The sequence below is a fragment of the Myxine glutinosa genome, chromosome 5 (assembly GCF_964187855.1).
Source record: "Myxine glutinosa chromosome 5, kmMyxGlut1.1, whole genome shotgun sequence".
Taxonomy (NCBI): Eukaryota; Metazoa; Chordata; class Myxini; order Myxiniformes; family Myxinidae; genus Myxine; species Myxine glutinosa.
In genome coordinates, this window is record NC_136265.1 from 124408546 (window position 1) to 124428055 (window position 19510).

Sequence of the window (19510 nt, forward strand, 5' to 3'; positions counted from 1 at the left end):
GGTGCTTATCGTTCCCAGTGAGGTGCAGCAGCAGCTGTATGGGACACCTTGCTGGCGGTTCCCCACTGATGATATGAAGGTCGCATAATGACTGATATATATATATATATATATATATATATATATGGGGCAGTCAATAAGTAACCTTGAAACATTTTTCACAACTTGTTTATTGCATGTATGTGTGTAACATCTGTGTTATTTTTCAACATAATCTCCATTACGTTCAATGCATTTTTCCCAGCGCTTTACTCAGGCCTGAATTCCTCTAGAAAAAAAATATATTTTGGCTGCTTGTGTAGCCATTCATGCGCCGCCTCTTGGATCTATTCGTCGGATTGGAAAGTGTTTCCACCAATCGCCTCTTTAAGTGGCCCAAAGATGTGGTTTCTTCCACACCTGAAGGGGTGAGGTCTGGCGAGTAGGGTGGATGAAGAAGAAACTCAAAATGCAGGTCCTCGATTGTTGCATCTGTACCGCGGGCGGTATGGGGCCGAGCATTGTCATGCTGCAGCAAAACACCGGTAGTGAGTAGTCCACGATGATTTGATCTGATTGCTGGTTTCAGATGATTTTTTTTGGAGGTCGCAGTATGATGCACTGGTGACTGTGGTCCCTCTGGGCATGAGTAGAGACCAAAAGGAGGGACTGGCCCGTGATTTGGTACCGTAGTCTAAAAACTCATAATAGCTCAACTCGCTTCGCTCGTCTCACTATCATTCGTTTTCAGTCTCCGATACCAAATCACAGTCCCTCCTTTTGGTCCCGACTCCAATATGTAGGGCTGGCTTCACCCTTTAGATTAGATTTAAAATATATATTTCTATTTATATAGTATTAAAGTTAAGTTCATTGAATTTAAGAAAATCATGATCCAATAAATATCTGATCATGTTTTATCTCTCTGATAAGATCCATCCTTTTAGCACAGGAATCACCCTCTAAAATATTGACAAATATTACATTAGAATTTAACTCTTGGTTTCGCTATAGCTCAGCATTTCCCAACCTGAGGGAAATTTCCCCCTGGGGGGAAGTTTTAGGATTCCAGGGGGGAAACTTATTCCAAGGGAAATACAATATTAGCATTCGTGTAATATTGTGCTTTAGTGAATAAATCTCAAATCTTTAATTATTTTGTTCTTCGACTTTTTACTTAACATAAACATTTATAATATCGTCGGTAAATAAAAATGTATATACAATAAAAAAAATTTTATAAAATTTATATGTGTGAGTGTGTATGTGTCTCTGTGTGTGTGTAGGTTTGTATGTGTGTGTGGGTGTGTGTGTGTTGCTATATTTTTATGTTATTTATTATGTTATTTATGTTATTAAGCGAATACATTTTGTGTTTTGGCTACTTTTTTCCTTGTTCATATATATATATATATATATATATATATATATATATATATATATATATATATATGGGGGGGAGGGGTGGGGGGGGAAATCCGGATGGTTGAACTGGTTGAAGGGGGGAACGAGAGAAAAAAGGTTTGGAACAACTGTATAGCTGTTGAGCTAATATGAAATGATAAACATCTCTTCATGACCTAGTCTGACATATATATATATATATATATATATATATATATATATATATATATACACACACATACAAATATACATACATATACCATCGTATAGAACAGTTTCATCTTTGTTTTGGCATACTGCATCGACTGCAGTGGTCAATGGTCAATTAATTGATATTTATATATAAAGATCCTAGGCTCCCGACTCGCTCAAACCTGAACCTTGCTATGCGCATGTGCAGATAAGAAAGCATGTCACGTGTATAGTGTGTTTGACTAACGTCTTTCTGATGATTTATAGTGACTGTTGTTGTCTGGCGAGAATCTACTCAACGATTACCGAGGTCTTCTAATTTCTCAGAACTCGGATTTGGAAACTACAGATAAGTACTGATATCTTGTCTTGATATAGTTCTTTATTGAAGTTAATTTTACAAAACTATTATCATGGAGTGCGCTGGCTCTCTCGACTCTACGTACTAACGTAGGGATGCCGCGGATAAAAAATGTCGGGCCCTCCCACTGATACATAACGAAAGTTGGAGTATCTTTTCATGCTCTCATGGTAGTTTATCGAGGACACTTGCAGTTCGAGTGTATTATATGTTTTATTGACACTTCAAGTAAACAAAACAGTAAAAACCACTCGAGTGTCTTTCACGTCCGGCCGTGCATAAATTCCTCCCGAGAGGCTCCGCCCCTCCCTTCTGTCCCCCACCCTATTGGTTGGAGGGAAACCTTAAAACCACACCAGTTGCATTCGAGGAGCGAACGGATGTTATCCGGTCTATCAAAGGGAAAGAACCGCTACAGTTGCTACCTCCAATATGCCTTCTGCTCAGCAAAATAAAAGAGCTCAAAATATAAAATATTATGCAAATAACAAGCAGATTATTTTATCACAGCACGTGACAAGTACCTCGATTAAAGTGAGGAGAGAAAAGTTGCCTCCAAAGCTAGCTATGCAGTGGGCTCTGTAAAGCACAAAGCTGCTTTCAATAAATACAACAGTGCTCACAGAGACGATCTCAAAGCTGCTCGTAGTGAGTACAATTGTGCTCATAGAGACGAGCTCAAAGCTGCTCGTAGTGAGTACAATTGTGCTCACTGAGACGAGCTCAAAGCTGCTTTTAAAAGACGCTACAGTACTCACAGACATAAAGAACTAGCTGCTCGTCGTGCACACTATCTAAAGAAGGCCAAGTCTATTCTAAAGTGTGCTCACTATTCTATAGTGTGCTCACTATTCTAAAGTGTGCTCACTATTCTAAAGTGTGCTCACTATTCTATAGTGTGTCCTCTATGCATGTTGATGGAAATTTGCATGAAAATGTCACGATGATGGCTATACACATCAAGCTGCAGCATGATCACTTTGATGTTGTTCTCTCGACTGTAAATCCACAGTAACTATTTTGGCCGTTTCTAAGTGCATGTCATTGTGTGGCATGAGGCTGGATGAAGACATTACTCTTTGAGAAATGAGCAATAAGACAGAGCTGCAAGATACAGTCAGGGTTACGTAAGACAATATAGGAACATGTGCAGTGTTTGACTTTGCTGACGAAGATATCTTGACACTTTTGCTCCTAGATTGGGTATCCTCTGAGCACCATATACCATTGTGTTATTCCACATTGCAAAAAATTACAGAAACAAGTGAATAAAAAAATTTATGCTAAATTAAAACGGCAATGAAGGGATGACAAACTACAGTCTAAAAAAGGTCCTAAACAAGATAGGGATGATGTTGGTTTAGACTTAGAGAGTAGCTAACAGTATTGCCGTCACATAACAATCCCTGCATCACTGCCTCATTTACACTTAATCAGTTACTGCTTCAAGCTTCTACAAACACTCCACTGGTTACACCAGTACTTGATTACTCCTGTAGTGTAGCCACATACTGAGATTCTACAAATTAGCAGCCCAAGTATAATGTTATAATATCAGTACATGATCATCAACTTCTTACAAACTGCATGAACATCTCGAATAACAGCATTCTATAATTATCTACATTTGTGATTGGTTACTCTAAGTTGATAAAAAAGAAAAGTAGGAAAGACAACTGAAACTGCAAGAAGTCCCTGAAATTATAGAGGAGCTTCTTATACTAATGCAGAAATGAAATATAGGAGCTTCTAATGTTTCTAGCTCGGCCTAGCCCTCGACAATAGTCTGGAGGCAGTGATGTAGGGATTGTTATGTGACGGCAATACTGTTAGCTACTCTCCAAACCAACGTCATCCCTATCTTGTTTAGGACCTTTTTTAGACTGTAGTTTGTCATCCCTACATTGCCTTTATAATTTAGCATAAATTTTTTTATTCACTTGTGTGTATGTATATACTGTATATATATATATATTTTTTTTTCTTTCTGTTATATATATATATATATATATATATATATATATATTTCAAAACACCTTTCAAAACACAAGTGTGCCTCACTGACCGGGTCCTCAGTCGAGGTCCTCAGCATCATCCCGTTTCGGCCCTTCAACCTCGATACGGTCAGCTCAGGTGGGCCAGCAAGGGCACATACGCCTCCACATGCAGCAGCTACACCTGGATGCATACATGCCCCCACCCCCAGCCAGTGAGAGCACAGACTATAACAACAAAACCGCCTCCACTCCCAGAATCCACAGCCCCTCATCCACTCACTCACTCACACACCAAAAAAAACAAAAAACCGACCACCACCCTTACAACATGCACCACTCAAACAAAAACACATTCATGCAAAACCACACCCACTCCTGCAACACATACACACACACACACACACACACACACACACACACACACACACACACACACACACACAAACACACACACACACACCATTCACACATCTCCATTTCTCATCCACGCTCAGTCACTACCCCTTTAGGCTGAAATGAACCACCACCCACAACCTCAACCTACACCGTTCGACGTGCGTCCATAAACTTCCTCCATATCCAAAGTGAGCCTTTCAAGGCAACCTTAATATGTAAAAATGTAACCCCCTAACTTGAAGCAGCAAGGTACAGGTCATGTCCCATAACAGCAAATGCCATACAACCTGTTAGCAACATGCATTGTCTGCTACACAAATACGTTGTCTCTGCCTTGCTGAACACCAGGTAGGAGGTAGCAATGCAGTCAGGCAAGAATATATAATATATATATATATATATATATATATTTTTTTTTTTTTGTATACTGAATCGAGGCTCGTGAAAGAGCTAACATTTATTTCACAAACAAAATGTTTGTTGTTCAAAGTCACCATTAAAACCAGGTGTTGCCCCACAATAGTAGCAGAGACAAATGCCTGTGCATGGGGTTTCATGATCACGTGACCACTGCACTGATTTCCTTAATTTGCCCATCTCTCTGTTTGCCTCACCGTCCACACCACTCCCTGCAGACGGACGCAGCACTGATGTACGACGCGGTGCACGTGGTCTCCATCGCTTCCCAGCACTCTACTCAGATGACCGTGAGCTCCCTGCAATGTCATCGCCACAAACCCTGGCGCTTCGGCTCTCGTTACATGGGCCTCATAAAGCAGGTGAGGGCCTCTCCCCAATGTCCCAATTTCTCTCCATTTCTCATTCTTCTTTCTTACACACATGCTCATTGATTTTTTTCTTGGGTGTTTAACTGCTAGCAAATTGGGATATGGAAAATGTAAACTGTTTTCCAAGAGAACTGACAAGTAATGATGATAAATTATAGGCGGTGTTAATCGCAATGACGTTCTGTCCTCACAAGGTACAGGAAATGCAGGCTGCACATCGTTTCTCTTAAGAACCGTTTCTGGTGTCAAATTTGTTCCCAACTAAGCAGTTATGTTTATTAATGAAAAAAAACCCCCTTCAATCAACCTTTTTATTTTATTTTAATTTTATCAAAAACTTTTCCATGAGCCAAACTGTTGTTCCATCATTGAGTACCCACTGTGCTTTCCATGTGACAGAACTTGGTACAACCAGAAGACATTTATCCGTTACATAAGACGGAACTGGAGTCTGATCTGGATCTGTCTTTGGATTTGAAGAGATGTTCGTTAATAAAATAAATCGGCAAGCCAAAAGAGGATGTGAGAACGACGTGGCCAAGAATATTAAACATAATAACATGGCATCTTACTATAATTCAGCAAATGTCTGTCCGTCTGTCCGTCTGTCCGTCTGTTCCCAGGTACCGCAAAAATGGCTGAACCGATCGCAACGATATTTTGGGTGGGTAATCCTGGGACCCCCTGGAGGGACCCCCTGGAGGCTATATTGTTTTTCCAATTTTTTCCCAATTTTCCAGTTTTTCCAAACACGATGGAATAATATTTACCGATATGAACAGTAATGTGGCTTTTATTGAAATTCTACAAATAGTTTAGATTTTGATGATTTGCGTGTGATATGATTTAACGGATGTTTATATAAATCGTTTAAAATAAAAAATCCTTACATTTCTCATATTTGGCCTTTTCATTTGGGCCTCCCAATTGAAGCCCCACCCATATTGAAGCCCCGCCCAATTGAAGCCCCGCCCAGCCCATAGGGCGGGTATCTTTGCTAGTTCCTTAAATACATCAGGGCTAAAGATCAGGTTGAGACAAGTGTGGGCCCATTCAGGTCAAGGCAGAGTGGATAGTGATGAAAGCGAGATGGCAGGCTTATTAAATAGTTATCTTGCATTAACATTTACATAATAGTCAGGTTCACTATGTTTTTTCGTTCAAAATCATGGTAGATTAGCAAACCTATACATTTTTGGAAACGTTATTACATGGAAAATCTGAAAATCAATGTTTACATTTGCCAATTCCGACCAATTCGATTCGACCATTCGACCAATCGCTTCGATCGACCATTCGACCATTCGATCGATTCGATTCGATTCGATTCATCGAATTCGATTCGATCGACCATTCGACCAATTCGATTTGCCAATCAATTTGACCGACCTTTGCTTGTGTGGAACGGACTGTGAAAACGATGCGGACTATATTGTCGGATACGACACACAGGACAGTGATGACGAACTCTAAATGGCATATTCTGTAATCGTGTATGTTTGATGCCATTGACTGCCTGTGTATATTTTGTCATTGACTGCCTGTGTAGATGTGAAGTTATACTGACTGCATGTGTATATATGATTTTGCTGACTGCCTGTGTATGTTTGGTGATATGAATTATTGTGACACATTTTGATGTTATTAACTGCCTGTACAAAATGATAACATGTATTTGATTATGCAACTTATCGCGAATATAAAGACAGTATTTTGCAATTCAAAACCTTTGATTCGCGTCTTACCATTCCCCACAGCACTAATTTGATACTTTCATTGGATTCCTTGTCCCTGAAAATATAGGTTTAGTATATTTTTTTTAAGTTTTTAGGGTAATTAGAGGCAGAAATAGAACAAAATATGTATTTTACAGTGGCCATTTTGAAAATCCAAAATGGCCGCCATACAGGTATCTCTCCAAATGTAATCATTGATTTTTAGTTTCCTTATGCTATAACCTTTCCAAAAATGTATAGGTTTGCTAATCTACCATGATTTTGAACGAAATATAATTTATTGACAAAGTGAACCTGACTATAAGAACAGTCAGGAGAATTGTCAATAGCTGAGAGTATCTATCAAGGAGGTGAGGAAGGGTTTTTATGGAAGATCCAGGCTGGAGTGGAGGAAGGAAGACAAGGCCCCAGGGCCTGATAATATGCATCAATGAGTATTGGGGGAATTGGTACAACAGAGGTGTGATGTGAGCGGATATATCATTAACACCTCAATGGTGTCAGAACAGGTACCGGAGAATTGGAGAGTAGCTAATGTAACACCGCTATTTAATAAAGGATCCAGAGAGGAATTGCGGAACGATAGATCTGTTAGTTTAAGTTCAGTTGTGGGGAAGATGTCGGACATCTTAATTAGGGATCAGGTGGAGAACCATGAAGAAAATCTCAAACTAATTAAAGTCAGCAGGGATTTACTAAAGAGAGATCCTGGTTAACAAATGTATTGGAGTTCTGGGAGGCAGTTTCTGATTGGATAGATGATGGAACTGCCATGAATGTGGTATATCTAGATTTTCAGAAGGCATTTAATAAGGTACCGCATCTACAATTGAGTTGTAGATGTACAATAACTCATCTACAATTGAGTACCGCATCTATTCTACAATTGAGTACCAGTTCACTGGTAATTCCCTGTTTGTCGTTAAAGGCGGCAAAAAGGGTTGGCGTCAGGAAGGACATCCGGCCGTAAAACATTGCTTCAAAAAGGGGACCGAAAAACAACAACAACCACGGTTCCCGAAAAAGGCCAACCCCTGCTTTGCGGGGAAAAATGGCCTCTAAAGGTGGTTATTTTATTGAAGGTTGTTAGCTCAGGTGAAGGCTTGTGGAGTGGTTGATCAGGTAAGTAACTGGATTGGAAACTGGATTAGTGATAGAAAGCAAGGCGTGGCTGGGAGTGAGATGTGTTATCTCAAGAATCAGTACCAGCACCATTATTATTCATCATTTATATCAATGATTTGGACAGTGGGGTGAAGAGTAGGCTTTCTAAATTTATAGATGACACAAAGCTTTGAGGTAAGGTAGATAGCAGACGGTGAGGAGGGGTGGTCAGATTCAGGAACGTCCACAGGATGAGTCATAAGTCCCAGGACATGGTTTTATCTGCTTCTACAAGATTTGTTTATACCAGGTATTTATACTAATTTAAAAAAAATTATCTTACTATAATTCACCAAATGTCTGTCTGTCCGTCTGTCTGTCTGTTCCCAGGTACCGCAAAAACGGCTGAACCGATCGCAACGAAATTTTGGGTGGGTAATCCTGGGACCCCCTGGAGTAAAATAGGCTATATTGTTTTTCCAATTTTTTCCCCAATTTTCCAGTTTTTCCAAACACGATGGAATAATATTTACCGATATGAACAGTGATGTGGCTTTTATTGAAATTCTCCAAATACGGTTTAGATTTTGATGATTTGCGTGTGATATGATTCAACGGATGTTTATATGAATCGTTTAAAATAAAACAAGCCTTCAATTTCTGATATTTGGCCTTTTAATTTGGGCCTCCCAATGGAAGCCCCGCCCCTGGGGCGGGTACCATTGCCCGTACAAATAATACATTGAACCAAATCGAGATTAAACATCAAATTATTAAACCAATAAACAATAATTTAAGAAAATAGGGGCAATACCCCTGGGCGCTCACCTGGTAGAATAAAGCAGTATACTACACCGACTAAAGGTATTTTAAATAGTATCACGGTATTTTAAACCAATTTCAATGGTTGCTCGGAGACAGGGCAGCATGTACAATCATACCAACGTAATCATGAGATTTTAAACACATAAACAAACAAACACAAAAATACCTATTTTTAGGGGCAATTAATGTCAATATATTGATTAATTACTTAATTATTCTCAATTAATTAAGTACTTAAATATTTCCTTTCTCCTCTGGGCAATATCTCAGGCACCATTTGAGCTAGGAAGCTGATATTTGGACATGCCAGTGACCAAGTAATTTGGCTATAAAGGATATTTTTGATTTATTGATTAATCAATTTATCGATTAATTATTTTATATATATATATATATATATTTTTTTTTTTTTTTTTTTTTATGAATTGCTTGATTTTCAAAAAGTTACAGATTTGGATGAAACAGTGGTGGTTTCGGTATGCTATTAGCCAATTGATTAAGAAATTACTTAATTTACGATTATTATTTATTTATGTTAATTACACAATTAATCAATTAGGCAATCAATTATTGATTCTCTCCATTTTCGTTATGTCCGTGAGGCTGCCGCCTGACGCCTTCTTGTCTTCTTTGTTTGTTTGTTTGTGAACAGTATATCTCAAAAGGTTATGGACGGATTTGGCCGAAACTTAGTGGATAGGTTGTGTGTATCACATGGAAAAAATGATTCGATTTTGGTGAAGATCCGGATACGAGAGTTTTGTAATTTTTAATGATTCTTCACCATTGAGAAAAAGAGCCAAAAAACTATATACAGCACAATATTTCAAAACGTTGTGGAAGACTTAGTACAATACTTGGTGAATGAGCTGGTTAGGCGACAAGAACCAGCTGATTAGCTTTTGGTTCAGGTCCGAATCCAGACCCGGCCTATCAGTGGGATACAAAACGTAAACTATTCAAACGGGCGGAGGTTTGCGCTCTACCGAGTGTCATTCCAGTTACTCCTGTTATTACGTATTACTGTTATTACTATATTAGGTTAATACTCCTGGGGCTTATGGCTCACCCTGGTAGATGGCATAAACAAATCTTGCATAAGCCGTTAAAACTGAGCCCTGGGCCTTATGACTCACCCTGTGAATACTTTAACAGATTGGATAAAAGATTGGAAGATGGAGTTTAATATAAATACATGTAAGTTGCTGGGGATGGGTGAGAATAAATAAAATAGAGATCACAGGATGCAAGTGGCAGTTTTGGATCGTGTGATACAAGAGAAGGACCTGGGGGTGGTAATGAATATGGCAGGGGGTAATCGGACAGGACAGAGCCAGGTTGCTAAATTACCAGATAGTAATGATAATAGGTAAAGTAAACAGGCTTTTAGGTTGTATTCATCGACGTGGTTTTAAGACTGTATATGAACTTAGTGAGGCCACAACTGGAATATTGTGTGCGGTTTTTGTGACCACATCTGAGAAAGAACATCGCTACTGTGGAGGGAGTTCAACGTAGAGCGACTAGATTGATTTTGGGCCTAGCTAGACTGGGCAATGAGGAGTGGGTGAGGGAGACAGGAATTTCTACAATATAAAGGAGGCAATGACGAGGTTATCTAAAAGAGATGTTGAAGATAATGAGGTATATCGATAAAATGATTAAAAGACAGATTGTAGCGGCTGCCGCTGAGTTTTCACAATCGCCTTGCACCTATCAAGGACGCGGAGCGATCACCATGCCGGGCTCGTCCAGGACGCCCAGGCCCGCGCTCAACTTGCCAGGCCGCAGCCAGGATGCTGGGCCACGCCCCCTGGCGCCGGGCCTGGGCAAACCCCCTGGCGGAATAGATATATATTGCTGACTGATAAACGGTTTTTCAGAGTGCCTGAGTGTTTGATTTCATTAAAGCAACTCAGATGAATTCTAGCTTTTTGTCGCGTCCATTCTTCCGATCGACGTGGGAGCCCCGGCTCCTTCATTGGTGACCTATCGACATGGACACGGCAGTCGCCCTTAAACTGCCTACCTTCTGGGAGGCTCACGCGGCGGTTTGGTTCGCACAGGCGGAGTCCCTGTTCGCCCTGCGAGGCATCACGGCCGACGACACCCGCTTCCACCATGTGGTAGCTGCGCTCGGGTCGGTTACCGCGGCCCGCGCCCTGAGCCTCCTCGAAAGCCCGCCAGCCGCTGACAAATACGGCGCGATTAAGAAGCTGCTCCTCGATGCTTTCGCCCTCCCATCGGCGGAACGCGCACGGCGCCTGCTCGATCTGCCTGAGCTCGGCGACACGCGCCCTTCCGAGCGCATGGACTACATGCTTTCACTGCTCGGCGAGCACTCTCCGGCATTCCTGTTCCGGGAGCTGTTCTTCCGTCAGCTGCCTAACCCGGTACGCCTCGCCCTGGCAAGCACGACGATCACAGATCCCCGGGCCCTTGCCAGAGAAGCCGACAAGATCTCCGCCGCAGGACAGCGCATCGTAGCGGCGACATGGGACCCACCGCCGTCCGACGCAACACCCAGGGCGCCCGAGCACCCGGCACGGTCGACGGCCGAACTGCCGACGCCATTGGCGGCCGCTCTACCAAGCCGACCACCTCCGGCACGACGACCGAGGCCTCCACCTGACCAAGCGTGGTGTTACTATCATGCCAGGTTCGGACAGAAGGCCCGGACATGCCGACCCCCGTGCACCTTCGGCAGGCCGGGAAACGGCCGGGCCGGCGTTCATTACCAGCCATGAGCGCCGGCCACACGGGCAACTTACTGTTCATCACGGATAAAGCGTCCGGACGGCGCTTCCTGTGCGACACCGGCGCCCAACTGAGCGTCATACCCGCCTCTGACCAGGACAGGCAATCCGCGGTTTGCGGCCCCTCCTTAGTTGCGGCCAACGGATCGACTATCCGCACCTTCGGCCCGCGCAACGTCACCCTCTGCTTCGGCGGCCAACGCTTTGCTTGGACGTTTGTAACCGCCAACGTGCCCATGGCTCTGCTAGGCGCCGACTTCCTCTGCGCACACGGACTGCTGGTGGACGTCCAACGGCGTCGTTTAATCAACGCTGAAACCTTCAGCTCCCTGGTATGCACATTGAGCAGCTCCGCGCCGACCGAGCTGGCATGCGCCGTCCCGGCGGCGAACGAGTTTGCTCGCCTGCTCACGGAGTTCCCGGCCCTCACGCGGCCGACGTTTTCGGCCGTCGCAGTACGGCATGGGATCGAGCACCACATACCAACCACGGGCCCGCCGGTCTACGCCAGGGCCCGCCGCCTCGACCCAGCCAAGCTCGCCGTAGCGAAGGCCGAATTCGACGCGTTGGAGCACCTCGGCATCGTGCGGCGCTCCGATAGCGCGTGGGCCTCGCCACTGCACATCGTGCCAAAGCCGGGGGGTGGATGGCGCCCGTGTGGCGACTACCGCCGTCTCAATGACGCTACCACCCCCGACAGGTACCCGATCCCGCATATCCAAGACTTCTCCGCCCGTCTGGCGGGACGGGTCATTTTTTCGAAAATTGACCTCATACGGGGATATCACCAGGTACCTGTCAGGGCGGCCGACGTCCCTAAAACGGCAGTCATCATGCCGTTCGGCTTATTCGAATTCTTGCGGATGCCGTTTGGTCTAAAGAACGCGGCTCAGGCGTTCCAGCGCTTGATGGACGGCGTGCTGCGTGACCTGCCGTTCCTTTTCGTTTACCTGGACGACATCCTCGTCGCCAGCACGTCCCGGGCCGAGCACCTCCTCCACCTCCGGACGCTGTTCGAGCGCCTCAGCGAGCATGGCCTCATCGTCAACCCGGCCAAATGCCACTTCGGCACGACGGCCGTTGATTTTTTGGGCCATCACATCACCAAGAACGGGGCCGTGCCGCTGCCAACCAAGGTCGAGGCCATCACCACGTTCCCGCGTCCCCGCACCATAAAGGCCCTGCAGGAATTCCTGGGAATGGTGAATTTTTATCACCTCTTCGTGCCCCGCGCTGCTCAGCTCATGCGGCCCCTCTACGAAGCCCTCCGGGGCATGCCGGCCAAGCACGACATCGCCTGGTCCGCAGCAATGGATGCGGCCTTCCAAGGCTCAAAGCGGGCCCTCGCCGACGCAACACTGCTCGCTCACCCGGTGCTCAACGCTCCCATCGCCCTCACCACGGATGCCTCCGACTACGCGGTGGGCGCCGTACATGAGCAATGGGTGAACGGGGTTTGGCAGCCACTCGCTTTTTTCAGCCGGCAGCTCCGGCCGAACGAGCTCAAATACAGCACGTTTGACCGGGAGCTCCTCGGTCTACACCTGGCCGTCCGCCATTTCCGCCACCTCCTGGAGGGCCGACCTTTCACGGCGTTCGTCGACCACAAGCCGTTGGTTTACGCCATGGCCAAGGTCACGGAGCCATGGTCGGCCCGCCAACAGCGCCACCTCTCCGCCGTGTCGGAGTTTACCACGGACATCCGGCACGTCGCCGGCAAAAACAACGCCGTGGCCGACTGTCTTTCCCGGGCCAGCGCGAACGCGGTCCACCTGGGCATGGATTTTGCGCTTATGGCGGCGGACCAAACCACCGACACCATGGTGCAAGCCCTCCGGGCGGCGGACACGGGCCTCCGCCTGGCCGACATCCCCTGCGCGGACACTGTCCTGCTCTGCGACGTCTCCCAAGGCCAGCCTCGCCCCATCGTGCCCGTCGCCTGGCAACGCCGCATCTTCGCCTCCCTCCACGGCCTTTCCCACCCGGGCCGGAAAGCTTCCCAGAAGCTGGTGTTGGCGCGTTTCGTCTGGCACGGCCTTCGTCGGGACGTCCGCGATTGGACCAGCGCCTGCACGGCCTGCCAACGGGCCAAGGTCCACCGACACACCCAGGCCCCGCTGGCACCTTTCACCGTGCCCGAACGACGTTTCGACCACGTCAACGTGGATCTGGTGGGCCCCCTCCCCCCGTCACGGGGGTTCACACACCTGCTCACCATGGTGGACAGGACCACCAGGTGGCCGGAGGCCGTTCCCCTCGTCTCCACCACCACCGCCGACGTGGCGCAGGCTTTCATCGCCACCTGGGTCGCCCGCTTCGGCGCACCGGCGGACATCTCGTCAGACCGCGGTCCACAGTTCACCTCCGAGCTGTGGGGCGCGGTCGCCCGCAACCTGGGGATCAAGCTCCACCGTACTACGGCCTACCACCCCCAAGCAAACGGGTTGTGCGAGCGATTCCACCGCTCCATGAAGGCCGCGCTCATGGCCGGCCTTCAAGACGTCGGGTGGGCCGACCGGCTGCCGTGGGTCCTTTTGGGCCTTCGCACGGCCCCCAAGGAGGACCTCCAGGCATCCACCGCCGAGCTTGTCTATGGCCAGGTGCTACGCGTCCCGGGCGAATTTGTGCCCGACGCTACCAGTCCCTGGTCCGCAGCTCACCAGCGCTCGGACCTCCAGGAGGCCGCCCGACGGTTTGCCCCCGTGCCAACATCCCACCACGGTGACCCCCAGTCCTACGTCCCCCCAGCACTCCGCACAGCAGAGTATGTTTTTGTGCGTCACGACGCACATCGGTGGCCACTCCAGCCGCCGTACGACGGGCCCTTCCGGGTGCTGCGACGGGACGACAAGTCGTTCGTCATCGACATCGGCGGCAGGTCGGACCGGATTGCTGTGGACCGCCTCAAGCCGGCGCACGTGGACGTCGACCACCCACCACGGGTGGCCCTTCCGCCGCGGCGAGGCCGTCCCCCGTCCACGGTGCCCCCCACTCAACCGCCCACCACCTCACCGGACCCCCTCCCACGACCCGCCAGGGGTCGCTTCGGCCGGGTCATCAGGACCCCCCTCAAATTGACCCTGCCGGTGCAAGTCGATTCTGGGGGGACGTGTGTAGCGGCTGCCGCTGAGTTTTCACAATCGCCTTGCACCTATCAAGGACGCGGAGCGATCACCATGCCGGGCTCGTCCAGGACGCCCAGGCCCGCGCTCAACTTGCCAGGCCGCAGCCAGGACGCTGGGCCACGCCCCCTGGCGCCGGGCCTGGGCAAACCCCCTGGCGGAATAGATATATATTGCTGACTGATAAACGGTTTTTCAGAGTGCCTGAGTGTTTGATTTCATTAAAGCAACTCAGATGAATTCTAGCTTTTTGTCGCGTCCATTCTTCCGATCGACGTGGGAGCCCCGGCTCCTTCAAGATCATGATACAAATGTACTTCACAGTACCCTACTGTCCTCTTCTCCTACCTTTAGACAGTGAGCACATCAAATTGCTACAGTACCGGTACAGCTACTGCTGTTGTATGAAATTGCTGTCTGGTGATGTGTAGGAATACCAAAGAGCATGGGTGAGGAATGTATTCATTGTGATCGTTTTCAAGGAACTTTGCCTTTCCATGAGCCAAGATTGTTTATCCACAACGTGATGAGCATAAAACAATGATGCAGACATGGACAACTGCTGTGTTTAATAATTCACGGAAAAGAAGTGCAAAACTCCAGAGGGAAGGAAAGGGAATTGTACAATACAATGAAGACAAACTAGAGGGAATTCTTATATATCATCTAGTGTGACTAAAAGGCAGTGAGTGAGGGTCATGAGGATTTGCGTTCTTTATTTTTGGAAACTTGTCGGTTATAAATGTGCGAAGAGGGATTTGGACTCGATTTGAGCTATCTAGCCTGGGTTTGAATCCTGAACCAGCTATAAAGTGTCACCCTTGTGTTTGCAGGGCGATGTGCATGGCTACAATACTGGGTGTGCATGGCTACAATACTGGGTGTGCGTGGCTACAATACTGGGTGTGCGTGGCTACAATACTGGGTGTGCATGGCTACAATAATGGGTGTGTATGGCTACAATAATGGGTGTGTATGGCTACAATACTGGGTGTGCATGGCTACAATACTGGGTGTGCATGGCTACAATACTGGGTGTGCGTGGCTACAATACTGGGTGTGCATGTCTACAATACTGTGTGTGCGTGGCTACAATACTGGGTGTGAATGGCTACAATACTGGGTGTGCATGGCTACAATACTGGGTGTGCATGGCTACAATACTGGGTGTGCATGGCTACAATACTGGGTGTGCATGTCTACAATACTGTGTGTGCGTGGCTACAATACTGGGTGTGAATGGCTACAATACTGGGTGTGCATGGCTACAATACTGGGTGTGCATGGCTACAATACTGGGTGTGCATGGCTACAATACTGGGTGTGTGTGGCTACAATACTGGGTGTGCGTGGCTACAATACTGGGTGTGCATGGCTACAATACTGGGTGTGCATGGCTACAATACTGTGTGTGCATGTCTACAATACTGGGTGTGCGTGGCTACAATACTGGGTGTGAATGGCTACAATACTGGGTGTGCATGGCTACAATACTGGGTGTGCATGGCTAAAATACTGGGTGTGCATGGCTACAATACTGGCTGTGTGTGGCTACAATACTGGGTGTGCGTGGCTACAATACTGGGTGTGCATGGCTACAATACTGGGTGTGCATGGCTACAATACTGGGTGTGCGTGGCTACAATACTGGATGTGCATGGCTACAATACTGGGTGTGCGTGGCTACAATACTGGGTGTGCGTGGCTACAATACTGGGTGTGCGTGGCTACAATACTGGGTGTGCATGGCTATAATACTGGGTGTGCATGGCTACAATACTGGGCGTGCGTGGCTACAATACTGGGCGTGCATGTCTACAATACTGGGTGTGCATGGCTACAATACTGGGTGTGCATGGCTACAATACTGGGTGTGCATGGCTACAATACTGGGTGTGCATGGCTACAATACTGGGTGTGCATGTCTACAATACTGGGTGTGCAGGGCTACATTACTGGGTGTGCATGTCTACAATACTGGGTGTGCGTGGCTACAATACTGGGCGTGCATGGCTACAATACTGGGTGTGCATGGCTACAATAATGGGTGTGCATGGCTACAATACTGGGTGTGCAGGGCTACATTACTGGGTGTGCATGTATACAATACTGGGTGTGCGTGGCTACAATACTGGGCGTGCGTGGCTATGATACTGGGTGTGCGTGGCTACAATACTGGGTGTGCATGGCTACAATAATGGGTGTGCATGGCTACAATACTGGGTGTACATGTCTACAATACTGGGTGTGCGTGGCTACAATACTGGGTGTGCATGGCTACGATACTGGGTGTGCATGGCTACAATACTGGGTGTGCATGGCTACAATAATGGGTGTGTGGCTACAATAATGGGTGTGTATGGCTACAATACTGGGTATGCATGGCTACAATACTGGGTGTGCATGGCTACAATACTGGGTGTGCATGTCTACAATACTGGGTGTGCATGGCTACAATACTGGGTGTGCATGGCTACAATACTGGGTGTGCATGGCTACAATACTGGGTGTGCATGGCTACGATACTGGGTGTGCATGGCTACGATACTGGGTGTGCGTGGCTACAATACTGGGCGTGCGTGGCTACGATACTGGGTGTGCGTGGCTACAATACTGGGCGTGCGTGGCTACAATACTGGGCGTGTGGCTACGATACTGGGTGTGCATGGCTACAATACTGGGTGTGCGTGGCTACAATACTGGGTGTGCGTGGCTACAATACTGGGTGTGCATGGCTACAATACTGGGTGTGCATGGCTACAATACTGGGTGTGCATGGCTACAATACTGGGTATGCGTGGCTACAATACTGGGTGTGCATGGCTACAATACTGGGTGTGCATGGCTACAATACTGGGTGTGCATGGCTACAATACTTGGTGTGCATGGCTACAATACTGGGTGTGCATGGCTACAATATTGGGTGTGCATGGCTACAATAAGGGTGTGCATGGCTACAATACTGGGTGTGCATGGCTACAATACTGGGTGTGCATGGCTACATTACTGGGTGTGCAGGGCTACAATACTGGGTGTGCATGGCTACGATACTGGGTGTGCATGGCTACGATACTGGGTGTGCATGGCTATGATACTGGGTGTGCGTGGCTACGATACTGGGCGTGCGTGGCTACGATACTGGGTGTGCGTGGCTACAATACTGGGCGTGCGTGGCTACAATACTGGGCGTGTGTGGCTACGATACTGGGTGTGTGTGGCTACAATTCTGGGTCCACTAAGTGTTACATCTGAGTGGAAAAATTAAATTTCAGGAAACAGTAAGTATGCTGTATTATGTTGTTCTGTATATATTGGAGTATCCGAGTTTGAAGCATCAGACCTGCTTCATGCTTCGTTTTCACCAAAATGAAAACGAGAGTGCACTTTGCACACTGGATTTGTGCATAACGCAGCACCGGAGGACACGGACACAAAAACAAGTTCTGACGTCATCCGTAAACAGGTGGTCGTCTGCCAGCGAGTGACTGCTTTGCTATTACAACAAACGGGACCCGCGTTGCACATACTCAAGTTTCGAGCGATGCGAGTGTCTTTTCACTTTTGCTGGGATGTGATTCGTTCACAACGGGGCGGACACGAAAAAAAATACGACAAGATTATCGCGAAAAAAATTAACTTTCTGATTGATCGATTGAGTAAGCATCAGGGGCATTCTTCTTAAGGTATTTCTTAACCTACACACCTCGTTCATTTCACGAGTCCTTCGTGATTTGAAAATGAAACTGACATCACAATCATTGTGAATTTTGTGGAGTGGAGTGGACACCAAGCGTTATGCACGAATCGCTTATTTTGCCACGCATTGCACATTTCAAAGAATTTTAGAAAATGTAAAAAACAACACCAGGAGACAAACAAGACATCAAACATTCCATTTAATTACAATTTTAATCATCAATGCATATTTTTACTTGAAGACAATGAAATAAAAATTGACATAGTGAGAATGTAACGTTTTATTTCGAAAATATGCCATTTTTGTCTTGTTTACTCAACCATCGCAAATCTAAGTGCATGATATAATGTGAAAATCATGTTTTTTTCAGGTCCTCAAGACTATTCTCTACAACATAAAACCATAGGTATCTTTTCCTTCAGTTCATTTTTTTAAATTGAGGGCATTTTATTTCATCTGTGTAAAAGTGTACCCAGTATTGCAGCCATGCACATATCCAAAAGGAAAATGTACAATTAATAGTCACCCGCGGTAAGGCGGCATTATGGAAGGACTGCCGGGAGCAATGGCGACATAGATTTGTCGTGCCTGTAGTTGGCCGTAATGAAACCCAGTCGCATGGAGAAGGATTGAGCTGAAGTCACCGAAGTGCTTGGAAAAAGAAAGCCCTTCATTGGGGAAAAAAGGAAATCTTAACATTATTTCCAGCAACTGAATCTCCCCTACGATTGGCAAATCTGCAGTGTAAGCTGTGATGGAATAAAGTCCACAGAAAGATGGCTGCACTTCCCCAGGAATGAGAGGCCTTACTTGTAAATGGTGACACACACAATATCTAAGCAGTTGTCTGTGGTATATCTCTGGCCTAGCGGGCTGATTTCCCATTGATTTGGAAATGGTGACACACACATACAATATCTAGGCAGTTGTCTGTGGCATATCTCTAGCCTAGCGGGCTGATTTCCCATTGATTTGGAAATGGTGACACACACATACAATATCTAGGCAGTTGTCTATGGCATATCTCTGGCCTAGCGGGCTGATTTCCCATTGATTTGGAAATGGTGACACACACATGCAATATCTAGGCAGATGTCTGTGGCATATATCTGGTCTAGCGGGCTGATTTCCCATTTATTTGGAAATGGTGACA

The 19510-nt window shown here is 46.6% G+C and overlaps 1 protein-coding gene across 2 annotated transcripts in view; it reads left to right on the plus strand.

The window, feature by feature from the left end:
• LOC137415153 (glutamate receptor ionotropic, kainate 2-like) overlaps positions 1–19510 on the plus strand; it is a 442078-nt gene that overhangs the window by 212602 nt on the left and 209966 nt on the right. For both annotated transcript variants that reach the window (XM_078778642.1, XM_078778643.1), the window contains exon 7: positions 4965–5108. In XM_078778642.1, coding sequence (XP_078634768.1) covers positions 4965–5108 — 144 coding nt within the window. The remainder of the gene's footprint in view (positions 1–4964; positions 5109–19510) is intronic.